This window comes from Helianthus annuus, chromosome 7 (assembly GCF_002127325.2).
Source record: "Helianthus annuus cultivar XRQ/B chromosome 7, HanXRQr2.0-SUNRISE, whole genome shotgun sequence".
Classification (NCBI taxonomy): Eukaryota; Viridiplantae; Streptophyta; class Magnoliopsida; order Asterales; family Asteraceae; genus Helianthus; species Helianthus annuus.
Window position 1 is genome coordinate 82,012,531 of NC_035439.2, and position 21,242 is coordinate 82,033,772.

The 21,242-nt window shown below is 37.5% G+C and overlaps 1 protein-coding gene across 1 annotated transcript; it reads right to left on the minus strand.

Annotated features, from left to right (window-relative positions):
* Window positions 1-3,310: 3,310 nt before the first annotated feature.
* LOC118480205 lies at window positions 3,311-19,456 on the minus strand. Its single transcript, XM_035974928.1, has 2 exons — window positions 19,247-19,456; window positions 3,311-3,757 (listed from the first exon to the last, which is right to left on the minus strand). The coding sequence occupies exons 1-2, from the start codon at window positions 19,454-19,456 to the stop codon at window positions 3,311-3,313; spliced, it is 657 nt and encodes a 218-aa protein (XP_035830821.1).
* Between the last annotated feature and the right edge of the window lie 1,786 nt (window positions 19,457-21,242).

Consider the following 21,242-nt stretch of genomic DNA (forward strand, 5'->3'; position numbering starts at 1 on the left):
GAACTCCAATAGTTCATTCAACAAAGTGAACGATCGCATAAGGAGGCCGCATTGACCTGTGAGATGACGTTCAAATTGGAGGTTTGAATGGATGATTCCGTTCAAATGGCCACACAAATTAAAGGTACTTTTTTACCAGTGTCATCATACTATCGGGTAAAGTCGAATTGGGGCACCAATGTCACGATTGACCGTATGTTAAAAAAACAAACTACTTTAAATTCATACAAACTAGTTTTTTACTATCGTCGCGTTGCGGCGAACGTCTTTTGTTGTTTAGTCTGTGTTTACATGTGTTTTGAAATCATTACGAGCACGTTGCGTGCGGAAACCGCTGAATAAAAAGGAAATATAGAAAAAAAAACACTAAAAGATAACCAAAAGAAAAATCAACCAAAAAAGTTGTATGGTAATAATGTTGTTCGTATGAAACCTGTGGTCAGAGATGAGCAAATGATATTGGGTACCGGTACCGAATTTCCCGAACCGAAAGATCTTAAATACCAATTTGGTACGACTTTTGGCGTTCCCGGTTCCGGTTCGCTACCGTTTTTTACCTTCATATACCGGTACCGTAACTGGTATTTTCGGTACTAGTACCGTTTCGGTATTGGAAATCAACAAAAAAAGTTGCACGATACTGTTGTTGTTCGTATGACACCCGTGATCAGAGATGAGCAAATGGTACCGGGTAGCAGTACCGAATTTCTCGAACTAAAAGATTTTCAAAAGCAATTCGATACCGACTTCCGTACTGGTATTTCCGATACCAATATCGGTTAACACAAGCTTATCTAACTTAAAAAGTAAAGAAGATAATAAAATTATTAAAAAAAAAAAACTATATATTATTATAACTTTTTCGATCTACTATTCAAAGCATTGAATTTTTTATATAGAGGAGAATTCCGACTTTCAAAAGTAGATTTATTAAAGTCGATAATGGTTTTTTTTCTTTTTCTTTTTTTTTTTTAAAGTAAACTTCATTAACAACACAACCGACCCCAACCGGGCCGACCAAACAAGAACTACAACTGAATTACATATTTACAAAAGAGCACCAATCTTTCCACTCTAACCCTTTGAACTTCGATCTATTCGTGAACCATAAAAAACCCAAAGCCTTAACCTCATTCAAAATACTATCAATCTTAACCGGCAAGTTAGAGAAACTAACATTATTCCTAGCATGCCAAAGGCTCCAACAGGTGATAATGATGATGCCTTGCACCCGCTTCCTTCTTCCTCTCTGAACCCCTTAGGACCTTGTGACATTCAAGAAGGTCTCTGATCGAGAAAGCAAAAATATTAGGAATTTTGCACCACGAGCTGACACCGTTCCAAACAGTCGAAGCGATGATACATGAGATAAAAAGGTGATCCGTGGTTTCATCATCCGACCTGCATAACGGACACAAAGAGTCTTCGATTTGGATATTCCTTTTCCTAAGCGCACTTCTGGTCGGGATCCTATCCATCTCCATACGCCATACATGAATGTTACATTTGGCCGGAGCCCAATGGCACCAATCCATAACATAACTATTCACTGGCTCATAGACCGAATATAATAGGCGTTTAACCGCCTTAACCGTGAATTCCCCAGTCGAACCTGACATCCATTCCCATTTATCAAACATGTCCGAGAGTTGCACGTTGGCCAGCAGCGACGACAACTGCTGTAAGTTGTTCAAAGTTTCCGAATTAGTTATAGATGTCCTCCATTCCCACTTCAAATCAGATCCGCCATCAACAGTCGAAACCTGGTCGGCCACCTTGCATTTTTTCGGTTTCTAAACTAAACAGGTCAGGAAATCTCTCCTTTAGAGACTCGTTTGTGATCCACGGGTCAAGCCAAAAACGAATCTCCTTGCCTTTTCCTAAGACTCCTTTGAAAAAAAAAATTATGGGACGCCCACCAACCTTGGTATTTATGCAATCCTTAGCGATATTATTCCAAGTACCGCTCAACGTTTTCTTGAACGGGATACACTCCCACCTCACCCTACTAGTATAAAAAGCATCGATGACTTTCCTCCATAGGTTATTCGTCTCCGTCTTGTATCGCCATCCCCATTTGATCAAAAGAGAGGTGTTAACCTCACTTAGTTTATTAGGTCTATACCGCCCTCTTTTTGTGACGCGAAACCCGATCCCATGCAACCCAATGCATTTTTTTCTCCCCCGAAGTTCCTCCCCAAAGGAACTTTTTAATCATAGCTTCCAAGTCTGTTATCACCTTCTTAGGGGCTTTATATAGCGAGCAATAATAGGTCAGTAAGCTTTCCATAACCGACTTAATAATGACAACTCTACCCCCGATCGACAAAATATGAGACTTCCACTTTGCTAACCGATTTCTGAACGTGTCGTAAATCGGTTGCCAATTGGTTATCTGATTCATGTTAGCTCCTACTTTTAGACCATGATACTTAAAAGGAGGGGCATCCGGTTTACAACCAACCTCATTGGCCATGACTCCGGTTTCCTCCAAACCCACACCAATGCCATATAAATTGGATTTCTCGATGTTAGTTTTTAAACCCGAACAAAGATAAAAGCACCGGATAATTCTTACTACGTTCACCACTTCTCCTTAGACCATTCCCCCACCACTATGGCATCGTCCGCGTATAAGAGATGGGTAATGACAGGACCGTTATTAGGGGTGGGAATCCCCTTAATAACCCCACTTCCTTAGCTAAATTAATCATGCAAGATAGCACTTCCATAACCACCAAGAAAAGGAACGGAGAAAGCGAATCACCTTGCCTCATTCCTTGTTCGCATTTAAATTGAAAAGTAGGGTCCCTGTTCACCAAGACAGAAGATCTTGCCGACTTAAGAATACCCAACATCCATATACACCATCTATTAGGGAATCCCATTTGATGAAGAATATTAACCACGAATTTCCACCTCACGTTATCATACGCCTTTTCAAAATCAATCTTGAGGAAAAAAGCCTTTGATTTCTTCTTTTTGATCCACGACATAAGCTCGTTAATGGTGAGAGGCCCATCCAAAATGAATCTACCTTTCAAGAATGCCGACTGAGAGACCGAAATAATACCGTCCATCACCTTCCTCTTTCTATTGGCTAAGACATTTGAAAGAACTTTGCTGATAATGCCAACTAAGTTGATAGGTCTATAATTGTTGAGGGAAACCGGATCTTTGACCTTAGGGATTAGAGCAATAAAAGAAGACCCACTCCAAACACTAATCTCTCCATTAGAATGGAATGAAGCAAAAATTCTAGCAAAATCCTCTTCAAACAATTCCCAAAAATGCTTTATAAATCTAAAGTTCATCCGTCCGAACCCGGAGCCCCATCATCCCCACATTCAAAAACTGCTTCCTTTATTTCTCGACCAGTAAAGGGGTCAACTAACATGTCTCTTTTAGAATCATAGATTTTCTTCAAATTGTCGCAGAACACATCCCGTCTTTCCGGGAATTCTTCTTTGAACTTATCCCGAAAAAACGAGAATATCTCTTTCTTAATTCTAGACGGTTTCGTGCACCATTGATCATTGACATTCAGACCGTGAATGGAGTTCGAAGCCTTTCTGTTGTTAATCAACGCGTGGAAATATTTAGAATTTTCATCTCCGTCCGTGGCCCACTTCGAACGAGCTCTTTGTTTGAGATCCAATACTTTTCTATTCTCTACCTCCCTGATAACTTTCCTGTTTTCAGCCAATGTCCATTCTTCTTCTTTTGAAAGGTCCCTATTTTCCATATCCGTTTCTATCTGTTCCAATTCCAATAAAGCTACATTCTCCTTTTCTTTTTCCTTAACTAAGAACTCATCTCTCTAGTTTTTAACTGCCAATCTGATCTGAGCAAACTTAGCCGTCAGACAAGAGTCTGGAGGATCAAAAGCTTCAAAGCCCTCCAAAGCGTCTTTAACCGCGTCCTCGAAACTAGATTTCCCGATCCACGAGCTGAAAATCCGAAACGGCCGAGGACCAAAATTCAAATCAACCAACTCCAACAATGGGGCAATATCAGAAAGATGACACTGAAGCACTCTAACACAAGCTAAGGGCCATTTATTGAAAATCTCCGGACTGACCAGAAAACGGTCCAACTTGCTGAGTTTTTTTGCTGTTATCCCTAACACAAGTAAACTTTCTCCCCTGCATCGGATATTCAAGCAACCCATTGTTGAAAATAAAATTATTAAAGTTACTGGCGCATACCGATTTGAATTTGGAATGTTTTCTTTCGTCCAGAGACTGCACCGAGTTAGAATCTCCAGCTAAAACCCACAATCCAGCATACGGAACAATGTTGTTAGAGATTTCCTCCCATAAATTTCTCTTCCCCCCTGTGCTTTGAGGCGCGTAGACATTTATCAAATTGATATGTTCCCCACTGCCGACAACTGTTAGTGCATACGTCTGTCGACTTCGTCTTGTATCGAGTCTTACACTAGATATGTTAGATCGTGTCACGTAGTTCAGGAAAATAGAGTTTTAATGTTGATTTCCCACAAAATGACGAATGTTGATTTCCCACGAAATGACAAAATGTTGATTTCCCACGACATGAACATTGCACTTTCGTGGGGAATCAAAAACTCTATAAATAGGCTAGTGATCATGTCATTTGGTGGGGAATCAGAAACTTGTACCGAAGTGCTGCCGGTATTTCTTGTGACTGTAATCGCTGTTAATTCAATATACAAGAAGTTTAAAGTGATAATCAAGCTGTTTCGAGTCTATACGTCTGTTTCCGCCTTTCGTATAGCCTAAGAACTCTTCTGAACGACTCATTTGGGTCACAGATCGATCCTACAAGTGGTATCAGAGCTCAGGAGGAAGAGTTCATACCAATTCGGCTGCGATTTCTAATTTCTACACCTTCTTTCTTCATTTGAACAAGTTTTCACGGTTAAAATCGGATCAAATTCTCACAAACTGTGTAAAATTACATATTAACAAAGCCTTGAAAGAATCAGGAACTTGTACCGAAGTGCTGCCGGTATTTCTTGTGACTGTAATCGTTGTTAATTCAATATACAAGAAGGTTAAAGTGATATTCAAGCTGTTTCGAGTCTATATGTCTGTTTCCGCCTTTCGTATAGTCTAAGAACTCTTTTGAACGACTCTTCTGAACTCTTCAGCAAGAAACTCCTGGTTTGACTGCTTCCAGAACGGTTTCTTCTATTCATACTCTGAACTTCCTCCTGAAACAAATTTTGTTTTTGGTTTATAAGTTTTCTAATTTTTATAATTTTCTGATGAAATGAAACCAAGACCTTTCCTTTTGAGATTACCATTATGGTTTGATTTCTTTTGGAAATTATAACCACAACCGTAACCCATTTTCTTGTTTACTCTTTGTTTTTTTTAAAGATGTATTTACAAGTGGTATCAGAGCTCAGGAGGAAGAGTTCATACCAATTCGGTTGCGATTTCTGATTTCTACACCTTCTTTGTCAATTTGGACATCAATTCATGGTCAGAATCGGCTCATTTTCACACAGTGTGCTCGGAATCTAGTATTAACAAATCCTTAATAGTTTCAAGTTAAAATTCAATCTAAAACATGTATTTTTAGTGATCCCGCTTGAAATTGTTCGAAAAAAGATGACATCATCAGTGATTCCGCTTGGAATTAACTTCTGACCCGCTCTAAATTGTGATCCCGCTTGAAAAATTCTGTGATTTCGCCTGAGACAAGTTATCCCGCTTGAAAGTATTGTTTTGATTCCGCTCCAACAAGTTACTTCGTGATTTCGCTTGTAAAACAGTTGTTGATTCCGCCTCAAACAGGATTTCGCTTGAAATTGTGTAGACTGATTCCGCTTGAATCAATACTGTTAGTTGATTTGTTGATTTCGCTTGAAGTAAAGTGAGGCCCAATCAGATTGTTTTGAAGGCACAATCAGATCACTTGTTTTGAGGTCCAATTAAATTGGTTCATTTGATTTGCGGCCCAACCAAAGTAAACCTCAAATTTGTCCAATAAATATAGCGGCCCAATCAGTTTATTTGAACAATTAAAATTGTCGGCAAAAGTATGTTGATTATACCAGTTTGCATGTGAAGCTGTCGGCAATTTATAAAATCAAAAGTTGCATGTGATAAAGGTCCTATTAGAGTACATTGAGTGTTCGGCCCAATCACATTTGGTTGTCTTAAAGTTGATCGGTCCAATAAACATATACATATGTCATAGTGTTGTCGGCCACAATACATGTGATATGATGTAGTGAATTTGAGTAAGAATTTGTGTTAGCATACAAGTCAAAGTGAGTGACAGTTGTGGGTCAATTGTATCAGTTCACGTGAACAAGCTGGTATCGATTTCATTTTTGGCCCAATCAAGTTTGAATTCAAAGATTGTTGTCTGCCAAACATTTTAGCGGCCCAATACAAGTTAAGGTTCAATAAGCGTGTGATAAGGGAGGCCCAAATTATTCGAAGGCCCAATTGAATCCATTTCGTTCCGATCAAGCCCATTCATTCAGAGATCTCACTTCAACAACAGTGAAACGAGTCCACAAATCTTCGACACGAGTCTTAGATTGTTTTCATCAACACACACTTTTACGTATTTGTTCCGTTTAAACTGATCGTTTGTTTGTTTGTTTGTAGGTGTTTCCGGAAGTATCACCTGATTATTGAAACATGGCTGAGGAATTCTACAAATACATACCTGATTCAGCTTTAGTTGCCCGAGTTCTGGAAGATGAAGCTAGTCAGAAAAGAATTCCAATATTTCCAGATCTAGGAAGTGATGTTGATACTGATGATGAGGAAGAATATCTTAACAAATGTAGAAAAAGCATTGATCCTAACAGCTTTAATTTTTTCTATGCAGATAAAGTTGAGATGCTTAATCAAAAGAAAATTGACAGATTGAAGAGAGAGCTGGAAGCAGCAAAGTTACTCGCTGATGAAAAGGCAAAGACAGAAGCTTGAAAAACAAAAGATGAAGCAGTGAATGAGAATGCTAAAAAAATTGTTGAAGTAGAGAAAGTGGTAGAGAAAATAGTTGAAGTTGAAAAAGTTGTCGAAGTAGAGAAGATTGTTGAAATAGAAAAAATTGTTGAAGTCGAGAAACTTGTTGAAGTTGAAAAGACTATCGAAGTTGAGAAGATAGTTAAAAAAATGGTTGAAGTTGAAAAACCATGTTTGAAATGTTCAGAATCTTGCAAAGCTTGTGAGGAAAAAGACAAGAAGATTGCTGAATTAGAGAAGATTAAAGAAGATTTACTGTCTGATGTGAAGTATGTGAAGGAGTCATACGATGTGCTGAACAGGACAGTTGATAGTCTGAAAAAGACGAATTCAGAAATTGAAAAAGCAAATGACAAAATGAGCGCAACATTAATGACAAAGCAGAGTGTTGTCAATGAGTATATTGAAGACTGTGCTAAGCTGAAGAAAGAGTTGGAACTTGAGAAGATTGAGAGTGAAAGGATTAAACGATTACTGTTGAGTTATACTACTTGTGATTATCTGATTGATCGTGTTTATCCTACTGTTGCAGGTCTTGAGGCTTTCAAGAAGGATAAGACTGAAGATATTGATACTGGTAAGAAACCAAGTCTCAAGTATAACAGATGTCTGCCTCCTATCTTTGAGAGTTATTCTCCCAGGAAACCAAATGAGGAACGAGTAGACAAGGCTCTAAACATCAAGTTAAAGTCTGAAATCATTGATGAATTACCAGACAATATTGATGTCACATTCACAGCGTCTGACACTGATCATGAGTCTGAGTTAGTTAAGAGAGTTGTCGATCAGGTGTTGGATATGGATGAAGAGTCAAAGTCGGAGTCTAAGTCAGATAGTTCGAGTTCGTCTGAGAAAAGTCTGAGTTCGCCGGTTAAGAGGGTTTACAACAAGGAATTTTTATTATCAAAATCTAATTTGAATGATGAATCAATCAATTTGGCTTATATTTTGAATGATTCTGACAAATTATATTCTGATAATGAATTTCCAATAAGAAGTGTAAAAATAGAAATGATCAAACAGGTTTTCAAACTAACAAAAATTAATATTTCTGAAATAAAAGATTTAAATCTTGATGGAAAACCTAACAAATACACTTCTTCAAGAATTCAACAAAGAGTAAACAAGAAAATGGGTTACGGTTGTGGTTATAATTTCTAAAAGAAATCAAACCATAATGGTAATCTCAAAAGGAAAGGTCTTGGTTTCATTTCATCAGAAAACTTATAAACCAAAAATAAAATTTGTTTCAGGAGGAAGTTCAGAGGATGAACATAAGAAACTGTTCTGGAAGCAGTCAAACCAGGAGTTTCTTGCTGAAGTGAAGAAGAATGTGAGAAAGTTTGCTCAAAGAGTTGACAGAAGAATCTGTTTCAAATGCCAGGAAGTTGGACACATAGCTTGGAATTGCCCCAAGACCAACTACCAAAAACAAGGAGTTTCTTCTAACTCTGTTTTGAGAAAGACTTGTGTTGATAAGAAAGAACAACCTGTGAAAAATGTTAAAAAGTTTGAAAATTCTACTTCTGAGGAAGGAGAAAGTTCAAAAAGGTTTTACAAAAGAAGAGGTGATTTGAGTAAACAAAAGTGGGTTGTTAAAACAGATAGCTGTTCTGACAATGAATCTGATTCCATAAAATCAGAGGAGTCATTAGTTGAGAAAAAGATTGTGAATTCCGTTCCAGAAGTGAACGATGAGAATTTTCCTCAATTGTCAAAGGAAAATCTGATGTCGAAAGTGGGAAAGGTAGAGATCTCAAATCAATTCTTCGCTGATAAGGGAGAATTTGATGTTGAGAAGGCTTTCAATGGGAAAGTCAAACCTATTTTCGGTAAGATGGTTGACAGGAAGGTAAAGGGTGCCAAAGAATTTTACAAATCAAAATGTTGGTGGGATAGATGTGTACCAAAATCACCCAAGGCTGGTCAGGCTTGGGTGGACATTATGTTTGATTAAACACCTGACTTGCCGGAGCTCCCAGGTTGGTAAGAGTGGAGCAGGAATCGACATCATTCTTGAAATGTTTGTTTGGTAAATCTACAGGTGATATCTTTAAATTGTTATATTTTGATTTACAAGTGATTATGGTTGGTGAGTGAACCTGTAAGTGGTTGAAAGAGGTTTTCATTGACAAGTGGTTAATCAAGGTCATTAAGTTGAACTTAATTGGACCATACTTACAAGTGGTATTTTGGAGAACAAATGATGAGTTTATCCCCTAACCTACAAGTGGTTTGAAAATCAACAAAACTAATTTTCCGGAAAAACCATTTGATTAAAACAAACTTAAGTGTTTTGAAATCACAATGGGAAAATAGTTTGTTGTGAGGGGAAGTTCTGATTGTTTATGCCGAGTGGATGGCGATTTGAAGTGATTTGATATCAGTTGTCAATTTGTTTGTACAGTTTGTTTTCAAATTTTCCTTTAAATGTGTTTGCATTTTAGGGGGAGTAAAAATTTCACAGAAAATCCAAAAACATTAGAAAATTTGGAAATGCCAAAAACATGATAAATTCAAAAAATGAGTTTTGTTGTATAAAAGAGGAAATGATAGTACATCAGTGGACGATCACGGCATGCTAAAGAATTGGAAAGTTAAATAGTGATAAACAGTCTCACTGATGATGTGTCCGTAGGTTTTTTCACATTTAATAGATTGTGACAAGATATAAACCTAAATTTCAAACTTGCTTAATTCGTGGGTAACATCTCTCGGATATATGGGTAACCCCCGAAATCTTGTTTGAAGTACCCCTCTTTCTGAGATACTAGGTCTTTATGCTTAGTGATATCTGGGGTATTATCCCGGGACTTCTGATTTTGCGGAAGCAATGGCCTAGTCCCCGGAGAATACTTTACGCTTGCTTGAAAAATAGCGCCGCCCTCAGCATAAATGATGAGACAATAAAATTGCTAATCTATGCTGTTGTAAAAAAGATCCTCTAAAGGGGACCCACCAAAAGTCGAAGCCGTCATCTCTCTGCTGAACGGAAGTTCTGACCTGAGCTCTCACGACCTTCGCAATTTAACCCCTTACAGATATCATCTAGGTATACTCACCTGTAAGACTGAATATTGGGATCTGGATACGGGAGTATATTCAAGTAGTGGGACACACGAATAAGTTTAAGTGTTTAAGACATTAATCTCGTATCTCGAAACAGTTGAACTTTGTGTGAAAATTTAAGTGGATCAGTATACTGACAATCTAAGTGAATTGTTTAAAACTTAAAATGATTAAAGCTTAACGGTGTTGGTGATTTGTCTCAAAAACTGATATGATCCTCTTACACAAACTCACAAAAATATTGTATGTAAATATTTCTTTACTGCATTTCATTTCGGTTATTTCATAAAATTCCAAAAAGATTTTCAGTGTGTTTTAGCAAAAAAATTTGAAAAATCCAAAAAGATTTTAGGCAACTGATATCGAAGAGCTGATTTTCAAAATTCCGAGTGTTGAACATGATGAACAGGTTTGGGAGAATGTGATTGAAAAGTTTATAAGTAAAAAAAAGGAGTCTATAGAAAGAAAAGTGTTCTGAAAATGAATGATATGTTTACTAGTGGTCATTAGTAATGTCATAATTGTTGTATCTTATTTTTATGAAACTTATGTTTTGGGTAGAGGATTTGCAGGAAAGCCTGGATTCTGATTGAGAGTAGCAAGCCAGGTTGCGATCCTGATTCTGTAAAAGTCAGTCTATGATCCAAGCATGTTTTGAGGAGGAGTCTGTTAGAGAGAGTTTGGGAAGTTATCTGTTGGTGCTGATATTCAGGAGAAGATAGAGCGAGTCAAGAGCAAGAAAAGCCCGAAGACTGATAAAGACTGAAGACGTTGAAGACTCGACACTTAAGACTCGTCAACATCTGAGGGGGAGTCTGTTAGTGCATACATCTGTCGACTTTGTCTTGTATCGAGTCTTACACTAGATATGTTAGATCGTGTCACGTAGTTCAGGAAAATAGAGTTTTAATGTTGATTTCCCATGAAATGACGAAATGTTGATTTCCCACGAAATGACAAAATGTTGATTTCCCACGAAATGAACATTGCACTTTCGTGGGGAATCAGAAACTCTATAAATAGGCTAGTGATCATGTCATTTGGTGGGGAATCAGAAACTTGTACCGAAGTGCTGCCGGTATTTCTTATGACTGTAATCGCTGTTAATTCAATATACAAGAAGTTTAAAGTGATAATCAAGCTGTTTCGAGTCTATACTTCTGTTTCCGCCTTTCGTATAGCCTAAGAACTCTTCTGAACGACTCGTTTGGGTCACAGATCGATCCTACAACAACAGTCCCACTAATTGTTAAAAAGAACCTGTTCTTGGTGATGCTATCAATCTTCAAAATCTTAGGATCCCAAATCCAAACCAATCCTCCAGACTGCCCAACCGCAGCTACACTGGCAGACTCAAAATTTCGATTCCCCCAAATGCTGACTAAATCAGCCGTCGAAACCGTCTCTAACTTAGTCTCCTGAAGAGCAACAGCCCCAATTTTATTAGATAACCTTTTTTTCCTTCAACCACAAAGCTTTGCCTAACCCTCTCAACCCTCTGATATTGAAAGACAATATGTTCATTGATCCACCACATTGTTGCCTTCATCTCTGATGATCTTTCTGATGAGTGAGCCATGGTTTGGTAGTTTTTGGGGCGTTTTATGGCATTATGGCATTTTACACGTATTTGCTAATTTTGGCGTTTTATTATATTTTTCATTATAGCATTAATATTATTTTGTTGTTTATTAACTGACATTACAAAACAAACAATAGATAAAGAAAATTAAAAAAATAACAAAGTAGAAGCAATTTATGATCTTAAATCTTCAGTGTCATCAGTCTCTTTTTTCTTTTGAAACTACAAGAAATGTGACAAATAAATGGCGTTTTGGGGTTGGCGTTGTTTATTTTCTTTGTTTATGCGTTGAAGTGTCTTTGTGAATGTTGGAGACATAGATCGACCCCCTGTGGGTGGATGCTATCTGCCTGTGGTCTTTATTATATTCAGTGAGGCCAAAGTAGCCTTTATACTGGTATATGTCTCTTCTTATCATCCAAACCTTCTTCAGGAACAAAGATGACAGTATGACATATGGGTGTCATCAGTCCCTCTTTTTTCAATTTTGTCCATCTCATGCAGCAAAATTTTTCTTCACTCACGTAACAAATTATTAAATGAAACTTCATGCAGAATATTACTGAGGATCAAAGAAAAGATGTTTGCTGTCGTTGTATTTTTTGGCGTTTTACATTGAGTTGTAATTTTTTTTAGCAATCACTGTGTGTTTTTTGTGTTTTTTTGGTGTGATAAACGGAAGCTGGTGAGGCGTTTCTATTTATAGAACTTTTTTGGCGCGCAGTTTAGGCGGGATGTTATTTTTATAACAAAAAATGTAATTAACATTTATCCGGATGTAAACTTTGGCGTTATATATAATGGCATTTCATATTTTATGGCGTTTTTGTAGCCAGAGAGCTTAAATAAAAACGCAGAAAAAAGTACGCAGTGATAAAATTGGCGTTTTGTATTTATTTGGCGTTTTATTTTTCAATGGCGTTTTATTTGAGGAATGGTTTTTTACTTTTTTACCCTTAATGACGCGCGTCTACGTAATATATATATATATATATATATATATATAAGTAGGGATGCATAGTATATTTCATTTCCAGTTGTAATTTGTAATAGATGTATATATATATATGAAAAAGAGTAAAAGTCGCAATGATCGACGTTTTTGACCAACTTGTTCGTGTGATTGTGTATAAATAATGTATTCAATTCTATTATGTGATAATTAAATATATGATAAATGTTTACAATTCAGATGGACAACGAAGTAAATTAAGAAAACCAGAATAATGAGAATAACGGAAACCAGATAGATAACAGTGCCATTCAACATATAGTGGCACAAGGAATTATAGATGCTGATGTGTGAAGTGCTATATATTTTAGGTGTATATTTTAAGCCCTTTTATACTTTTTAGCCAAGTTTTAAATTTATAAAACACGATATTTACTAACACTAAACACACATATGGGCAAGTGCACCCATCGTGGACGTAGTATAGTGTTGGTAAGATACCGATGTCGTCCAAGGACACAAGAGCTTTTAGTACCGGTTTATCCTCAACGTCTAATCAAATCAAAATGTTAGAAAATGGTTTTTTAAACTAGAAAAATAAAAGTAACTAAAATGCTGAAAATAAAATAAAAATAAAAACAGATAGACAAGATGAATCACTTGGATCCGGCTCGTGTGTAGTGTAACCTTTGATTATTTTCGCACTTTTGCACTTGTTTAAGAGATTATCTTAGTTATTGTAGTAGGCCCCTCTTTTGAAGGCGAAGTTACCCTCAACCCAGTAGTTTGAGTCAGCAAGGATACAATCCTAAAGGGTCGGATTATTGAAAGATAATTAATTAAGTTATTAATGCATAATGTGGTAGGCCCCTGTTTTGAAGGCGACGTTACCCTCGGCTAAGTAGTCTGAGTCAGCAGGGATACAGTCCTAAGTAGCCGGGTTAAAGTTTTAATAGTAGTTTAACTTATGAGGGGATCAAAGAGTTTGGACCCCCGCCATCCAATACCGTTGGGTATTGAAGGAGGTCCTACTAAATTTGACCCAGGTCCTTTGCAGGATCTATACACTGAACAATGGCAAGACTCTTACCAAACCGTTCCCTTAACCCCTGACCAGGTAGCCAACATACCTCCATATAGACCGTGGAGATATGAATGGTGAAAATCTTTTATTTTATATAGACAGTAAAATAATGCCAAGACACCACGGACAAACGATAAGGAAGAATCACCTTCAACATAAGAAACTAGTAATTAAAGTCATTAATACAAAACCAATTAAAAAGTGCAAAAGATTAAAAATAAAAAGTATTACACTAAACACTTGTCTTCACCAAGTGATGTAAGAGACTTAGGCAAACATGGCCATTGATTGTCAAGAACTCTTACGATCAATCTTGGATCCCGAGACGACTCACACACTCTATGATGGACAATGGATGATGGTGGTGGATGATGGTGTTGTAATGGTGGTGGGTGATGGGTGAAGTGTGAGAGAGGTGGTGTGCCAAGGGATGAGTTGCAAGAGCTCCAAGCACTCCTATTTATAGGCTGAACAGAAGCTCGGGCACGGCCCCGTGCCCATCCGACTCTCTCTCTTCATTAATTACAATTCCATTAAATGCGCCTGCGGTAGTTGACCACGCCCCCGTATCCGCTGAGCACGACTCCGTGTGCAAAAGCATATCCGTACTATCAAGATTTGCCTGGATTTTGCGAATCTTATAGTTGACCACGGCCCCGTGTCCGCTGAGCACGGCCCCGTGGTGGGCAATAGAAGCTTCTACCACTTTGTCTCTTCTGCTGACACTTGGGCACGCCCCGTGCTCGCTGAGCACGGGGCGTGTTCAGTCTTCTGTCTTCTTGTTTTGCTTGGGGAGATGCTGTCGGGAGGTCGGCATGCCATGTTTGTTCCTTTTCTTGCATTTATGTTAGATTTAGCTGTCTTTTTTGCTTCTTTTGTTCATTTGAGCTCATTTAATCCTGAAAATACAAAAGGAAGACAAAAGCATACTTTTTCCAACATTAGTACTAAAAAAGGGTTAGTTTTATACCACAATTGATGTAATTTATATGTTGCATTTTGTGCACATCAATGCCATGCCTTATATTATCATAACTGTTAAAGAAGTAGATAAATCTGCAAATGGCAGTAAACGTCAACACACTGAACCAAGTCACAGTGTGAATAATGACAATGGACCTATTATCCAAGCTCCAATTCCTAAAAGAAGAAGAACCGCTCCATACGGTTGTTCTTTTAAAGAATTCTTGGCCTGCAAACCAATAGAATTCTCAGGAAATGAAGGAGCCATTGCTACCTTACGTTGGATAGAAAAGACGAAAGCAGTCATAAAAATAAGTAAATGCGCAGACGAAGATAAGATTATGTTTGCTTCTAATCTTTTAAAAAATGCAGCCTTAGAATGGTGGAATACTATTCTCCAGTCTAGAGGAAGTGACAAAGTTTATAATATGGAATGGATCAACTTTAAGGAAATGGTTGAAAGAAAATTTTGTCCTCCTAATGGGAAGGAACAAATAGCCAATAAGTTCCTAAATCACGGAAAGACTGGAATAGACTGCAAGGGTTACACTACCATATTCTTCAAATATGCTAGGATAGTACCATCCTTAGCCTCACCCGAACCAGTATTAATCTCCCGTTACATTTGGGGATTAATTGGTGAGATTAGGCATGTAGTCAAGGCAGCTAGACCGCAAACCATAGAAGAAGCAGTAGAACTAGCCAAGACCTCGACTGACGAACTGGTACGCACACAAGAATAAAACCAAAGGAAGAACCTAGCTCAAAAGCTTACACGGAAATTGTAGGTCCCCTTGAGTCGTATGGATCTTCACAGAATTGTCAATCCGATCAAGAGTGCGGAATCCTCTTGATCAGAATATAGCAGAAAACGTGTAGAAACAGAAATCAGCAATTCACTTTCAAACCGGGTTTCTATTGATTATCAATCAAACTGAATTACAATCAATCAAACCCTAACCACACTCAAATTTCGTCCAAGCCCTAATTTGCTCTCACAAAATTCTAATGCCTCTCAAACTCTGTTTTTGCTGATTAACCTAAACCCTAAAGCCTAATCTTGTTTATATAACACAAGGTTTACAAGTTGGACTAGGGTTTCCTACATGGACAAGCCCATTTCGTCCCCCTAGATCCAATATGGGTTTTTTTTAACCCAAACTCTATAATCTCACTAATACAAAGCTAAACCCGCTAACTGTTTATCGTTTAACTAATTACAAGATATCCAAAGACCAACTCTAAGCTGTTGTCACAAATATGCACCAACAAACTCCCCTTGACAATAGCTTCATAAAAACTTTGCTTCAGTCTTCTTAAAATTTGTCTTCAGTCTTCTTGCAATCTTCACGTAGTCTTGTACTGTCTTTGGTCTTTGGATAGCTTCAGCTTCAATAGCTTCTGTCAGCAACAGACTCCCCCTAAGCTGATGCATCCAATCACCAAATCTTCAACACGTTAGCACTTGAGTAAACTCCAGTTTAGCATTTGCACAGCAATCTTCAAACTCTTCAACTTTGTCTGCAATATAGAAAGGAGGTTCTACCATGCATCCAATCAAACTCTCATCTTCTCAGCAACTTCTCAGCAACATACTGCTTCAATCTGTATACTATAAAACAAACATCTCGAGAAACCATAAGATTTTTTCAACAAAGTTAAATAAATTATTATTTTTCAAGAGATAGTTAAACTGTATCACAGATTAAACATTTTCCAATTTTATCACCAACACGCAAAACTTTTGTCCAACACACAAGACCCTGTCTGATTTAAAAATTTTGAACTCACTTTCTAACACCATCTCCCCCTATCAGTAACAATTCCTCCAAGAATAACAGTTTTCCGTACGTTAAGAATTTTAAACAGAAAAAGACACTATTTTTTGGATTTTTATATTTTCTGAAAGCAAGTAAATACAAAAGCAATAAACACTCTATTTTTGTGAGAATCACCTGTAAGAAGATCATATCAGCACAATCAAACTGTTTCACACAATTAGATAATTCTTTATTTAATTTTTCGTGAAAAGCAGTTCAAGACGATTACCAGTATGTTTGTCCTCTTAAACAAAATGCATGAACATTTCAAGTACCATTACCGAATGATACGTTAAGGTAATTTTATTACTAATATACTAGTGTGTCCCACTTCAGGATATACCCCCGCGATCAAGGTATGCACAAAGATTCATCGTAGTAGGTGAGTATACTGAATTCATCCGTTTTATTTTTCAACGATAGATAATTGGTGAACAGGTCAGTACTTCCGTACAGCAGAGAGACCAAAATATCTTATTGAGGGCTAAGACAGATACCATTTTTGGTACGAATTATGCATTTTGCATTTTTTGAATGACTCTCTATGAGAGCTTGTTCATTTTCAAGGTTTTGGAATTTTTAGCTCTTTTAAGATATCCTGGGTGTGTCTAGGTCAGCATGTATCTGGATGCAGCAGAAGGACACCCCTGATATCCCCGGATGAAATATCAGTATAAAGACCCAAAACCTCAGATTTTGGCAATCTATCAACGCAAGATTTAAGGTCATTAAACCATACACCACTGATGTGTTCCCCACTCATATTTAGTTCATTTAGGTTTATATCACATTGGTAAGTTGATTATTTCATGCTTTTTGCCTACTGGTACATCATATGATGAAGCTGCTATCACACTTAAGCAATATTGGTTCAATTTCAGTGTGACAGTCTAACTTGCTGATGTACTATCATTTCTTCTTTTTCACACAGTGATAACTCATTTTTGATTTTCTATTTTTTTTATGTTTTTGATTTTTTAATGTTTTTGTATTTTTGATTTTTAAGAAAAGTAGTAAACTATTTACAAAATTCTTATGAAAAACCAGTTATTCAGGAATCCTCATCCCGTTGAGTTCGACTAAATGTTCAAAGCGAGCCCTGTCAAATGCTTTAGTATAAAGATCTGCCAGGTTATCTTGTGTGTCAACTCAGCACTTTGAACTTCAATTTAAATCATTTAATATACATATATCAACAATCTCACATCCCCCGCCATGTGCCTGAAGCAGCCATTATCAACATAAGTTGATAATCCTCCTTAGCAGCTCCTGCACACACCAACTAAGACATTAGTTAGATTGGGGGACCCAAGCCTTAATGGTCTTGGGTCGTCCAAATTCACCAACTATTTGAACATCCATCCAACATCCATTACTCCTAACTGGAGTCTTGGATCTCAGACCTGTTGATGGAATTTGGTTTTGATTTCCATAAGGTCTTTGGTCCTGAGGGTTCCTATATACATTTGGACTATTTGACCTTTGGAAATTTTGATTTTGAAACCTTGAATTTTGATTCCAAGAAGCATTATTGTTGTAATTTCTAAAGCCATTGTTATAAAAAGTTCAACCACCATTATTCTGGTATCGATTTTGATATTGACTTTGACTTCTGGAATTATTAGAATTATAATTGTTCATTCTTGGTGAACTGCTTCTAGGTCTCTCAAATTTGCCTGGTGGAGATCTAGGCTGAAATCTTGGTTGATTTCTTAGAAAACGAGGAACTTGGTTGATTTCTTTGGCCTTATCTACACCAACAGCAACATTCTCTGGTTGCTTAGGAACAGATTTCTTTGGAGAATTTGCAACTTTCTCCTCATTATCACCTTTCTTCTCAGGTGATTTCTCTCTCTTCCTTTCACTAAGTTGTGCTTCATTCTTTTTGTTAGGACAGCAGCTAGCTACATGTCCTTTGGTGTGACATTTGAAGCACGATCTCTTTTTCGAAGACTTCTTATCTGAAGCCTTTGAACTAGATTCAGGTTGTGATGATGATGCCTTAGAAGAATTTGGTTCAGTTTGCTTAGTTTCAGAATTTTCTTTGTTCTTGTTTTTAGCAAACTCTACATTAGATTCATTTTCAATAACAACTGTTCTGTTTTTCATGTCACTTCCTTGAACAAAATTAATCTGTTCAACAACAGTTGGATTCTTATTCTTAGGATGTGAAGTTTTCTTTTTCAAAACAGGTTTGCTGTTATTATTCTTCTTAGCATCTTCATTCTCAAACTCATCACCTTGACTTGCTGTGGAACTACTTGGTGCTGTTGACATAAATTTGGTTGGCTCATCTTCATCAGGTAGGAATGAATAATCATGACTAAGAGGAGGTGGGACTTCATTATAGCCTTTGAATCCCAAACTACTCTTGTCATTACTCTTCTTTAACCCACCCATCATGTGTTTCATAACAAAAGTAGAGTCCCTGAATTGACCTAATTTCTTTTCAAGTTCAACAATTTTGAGTTGTGCATCTGACAACTCTTTGCACTTTTCAGAAATCTCTTTTGTTTTCTCAGCCATCATTTCATGGGCTAAGTCTATGACTTGAAGTTTTTCATTTAATTTGCAGGTTACGGCTTCAATTTCACTTTCATAACCTTTTATTTTCTTCAAGTATGACGTTTCATTTCTTTTAGCAAAAAAGTTTGATTCTTTAATGTTAGACATCTCACTTACCAAACTTTTGTTTTGTGTGGACAACCTGTCAACCTCACCTTGTAGTTCACGGCATTTTAAACACACAGAATTAGATTTTACCTCTCCTGTTTGTTTATCAAGGTTGGCCATTAGAGCCGCAAGCTGAGCTTCTATTCTCTTGTATTTTGCATCCTTTTCTTCAGCTTCCCTTTCATGGTCAAACTTTTGCTTTTCTTCTTCAGCATCTGTTGTCTGATCAACCTTCTTTTCTTCAGCTTTACTCTCCGTATTCACCTCAGCATCCACTTTCACTTCAGCATCTCCCAAAGTAACTTCAACATCTTCTACTGGCACGATCTCTGCCATGAATGCCTGGGTGGAATTCTCATTATCTTCAAGATGAATACTCCAATCGTATGAACCTTCTCGTGCTGTAGAGATCAAAGCCTTTGAGCTAGAGTTGTTTGATGCATTCCTGTTGTTTGAACTCTGACTCGAATTATCTTGCTTTTGTTTCTGACATTCCCTAGTAAAATGCCCATAACTTTGACAGTTAAAGCACCTCACTTTGGTCTTGTCAAAACCAACAGACCTCCCCACAAACTTCCTTCCTGTCCTGTTCATGAACCTCTTCACTCGCCTAGAAATCATGGCCATTTGCCATTGCAAATCCATCTCTTCAAGATCATCAGGATCAATCTGATCATAGTCTTCATCTAAAGTAGCAGGATCAGATATCTTCCCCTGAATGTAGTTTTCATAAGAAGCAACGAATGAGGCAAGTAAAGCAAGATGTTCTTCAGCAAACTTCACACTCATTGGCATTGACTTAGCACTACTACTCTGCTTAGAGGCTGATGTTTTCTTGACACCTGTTGATCCTCCTGAAGCAGCTACAAAACACACATCACCATCCTCATTCACTGTAACCTGCTCATTATCACATGATAGAAACGCAGTAGCAGAGTCACTAGAAGCGTTGTGAGATGAAGAAGATGTAAGTCCATTGTAAACCGCTGGATCTTGAACCTGATCATATCCAGTATCTTTCTTCTTCATACTGAGCTCATAAGCTCTCAGCTTTCCAACTATTTCTTCAAGCTCTTTTGTTTCATAATCTGCTTCACCCTTGATCATGAGAGTGTAGATATCCCACTTGGTAGGTAAGGCATCGAGCAGCTTGTCATTCTTCTCTACGTCAGTATAGCAATCGATCTCATAATTTTCCATTTCTGACATCAGATGGTAGTAACGAGTGATGATGTCTTCAAGTGACTCATGTTTCATGTACTTAAACACAACAAACTGCTTCTTCAGTAGATCAATCATGTTCTTCTTAACATCTGCATTTCCTGCATATCGCTTCTCTAATGCATCCCACATATCTTTTGAATTGGTATACTTCTTGAATGTATGCTTGATGCTATCAGGTAACGACATCTTGATGGCAGCCAAGGCTCTCTTTTCAGCCTCATACATCTTTTTGTCAGCCTCTTGCATGTTCACATAGGCTGTTCTACGTGGTCTGCCCTCAAAGTCATGTGTAGGGTTTGTGTACCCATCTTCAATGCATATCCACATACGCGTGTCCTGATATTCAACGAATGATTGAAAACGATCCTTCCAAGTCAAGTAATTTTCCACCTTCATCATCTTAGGTGGTTTGTTGGTAGTGCCAACCTCATGCTCCATCTTCAACAGCTCATTCAAAGTAGACATGTTCGACATTTTAACGTTGTAGACTGAGAAAACCGTACAAAATATTTCCGAAAACAGTGGTTACCAAATTACACCGTTAGAATCGTCTCGAAAAGACGAATCCAATGATATATAATGTCGAAAACCGAATTCGGGATTTTCCAGAGTCTCGAAAAGACGAATCCAACGGTGCAGACGATTCTGTCAAACGAGCTACGGATCAACTTCTATTTGCAAAACACTGAAATTTTTTCGACGCTTGCCAACTGAAATTCCACCCCTTAATTAATTTCGCAGGTTTAAGTATGCTAAGCCAATTTCGCTGGTTTAATTATGCCGGTTTAATTTCGCAGATCTAGTTCGCTGAACAGGTCAATTTCGCTGGTTATTTTCGCTGCCTAATTTCGCTATTACGACGACTGGTAAAGTCGCCGAAACCGTGATAATTTCGCTG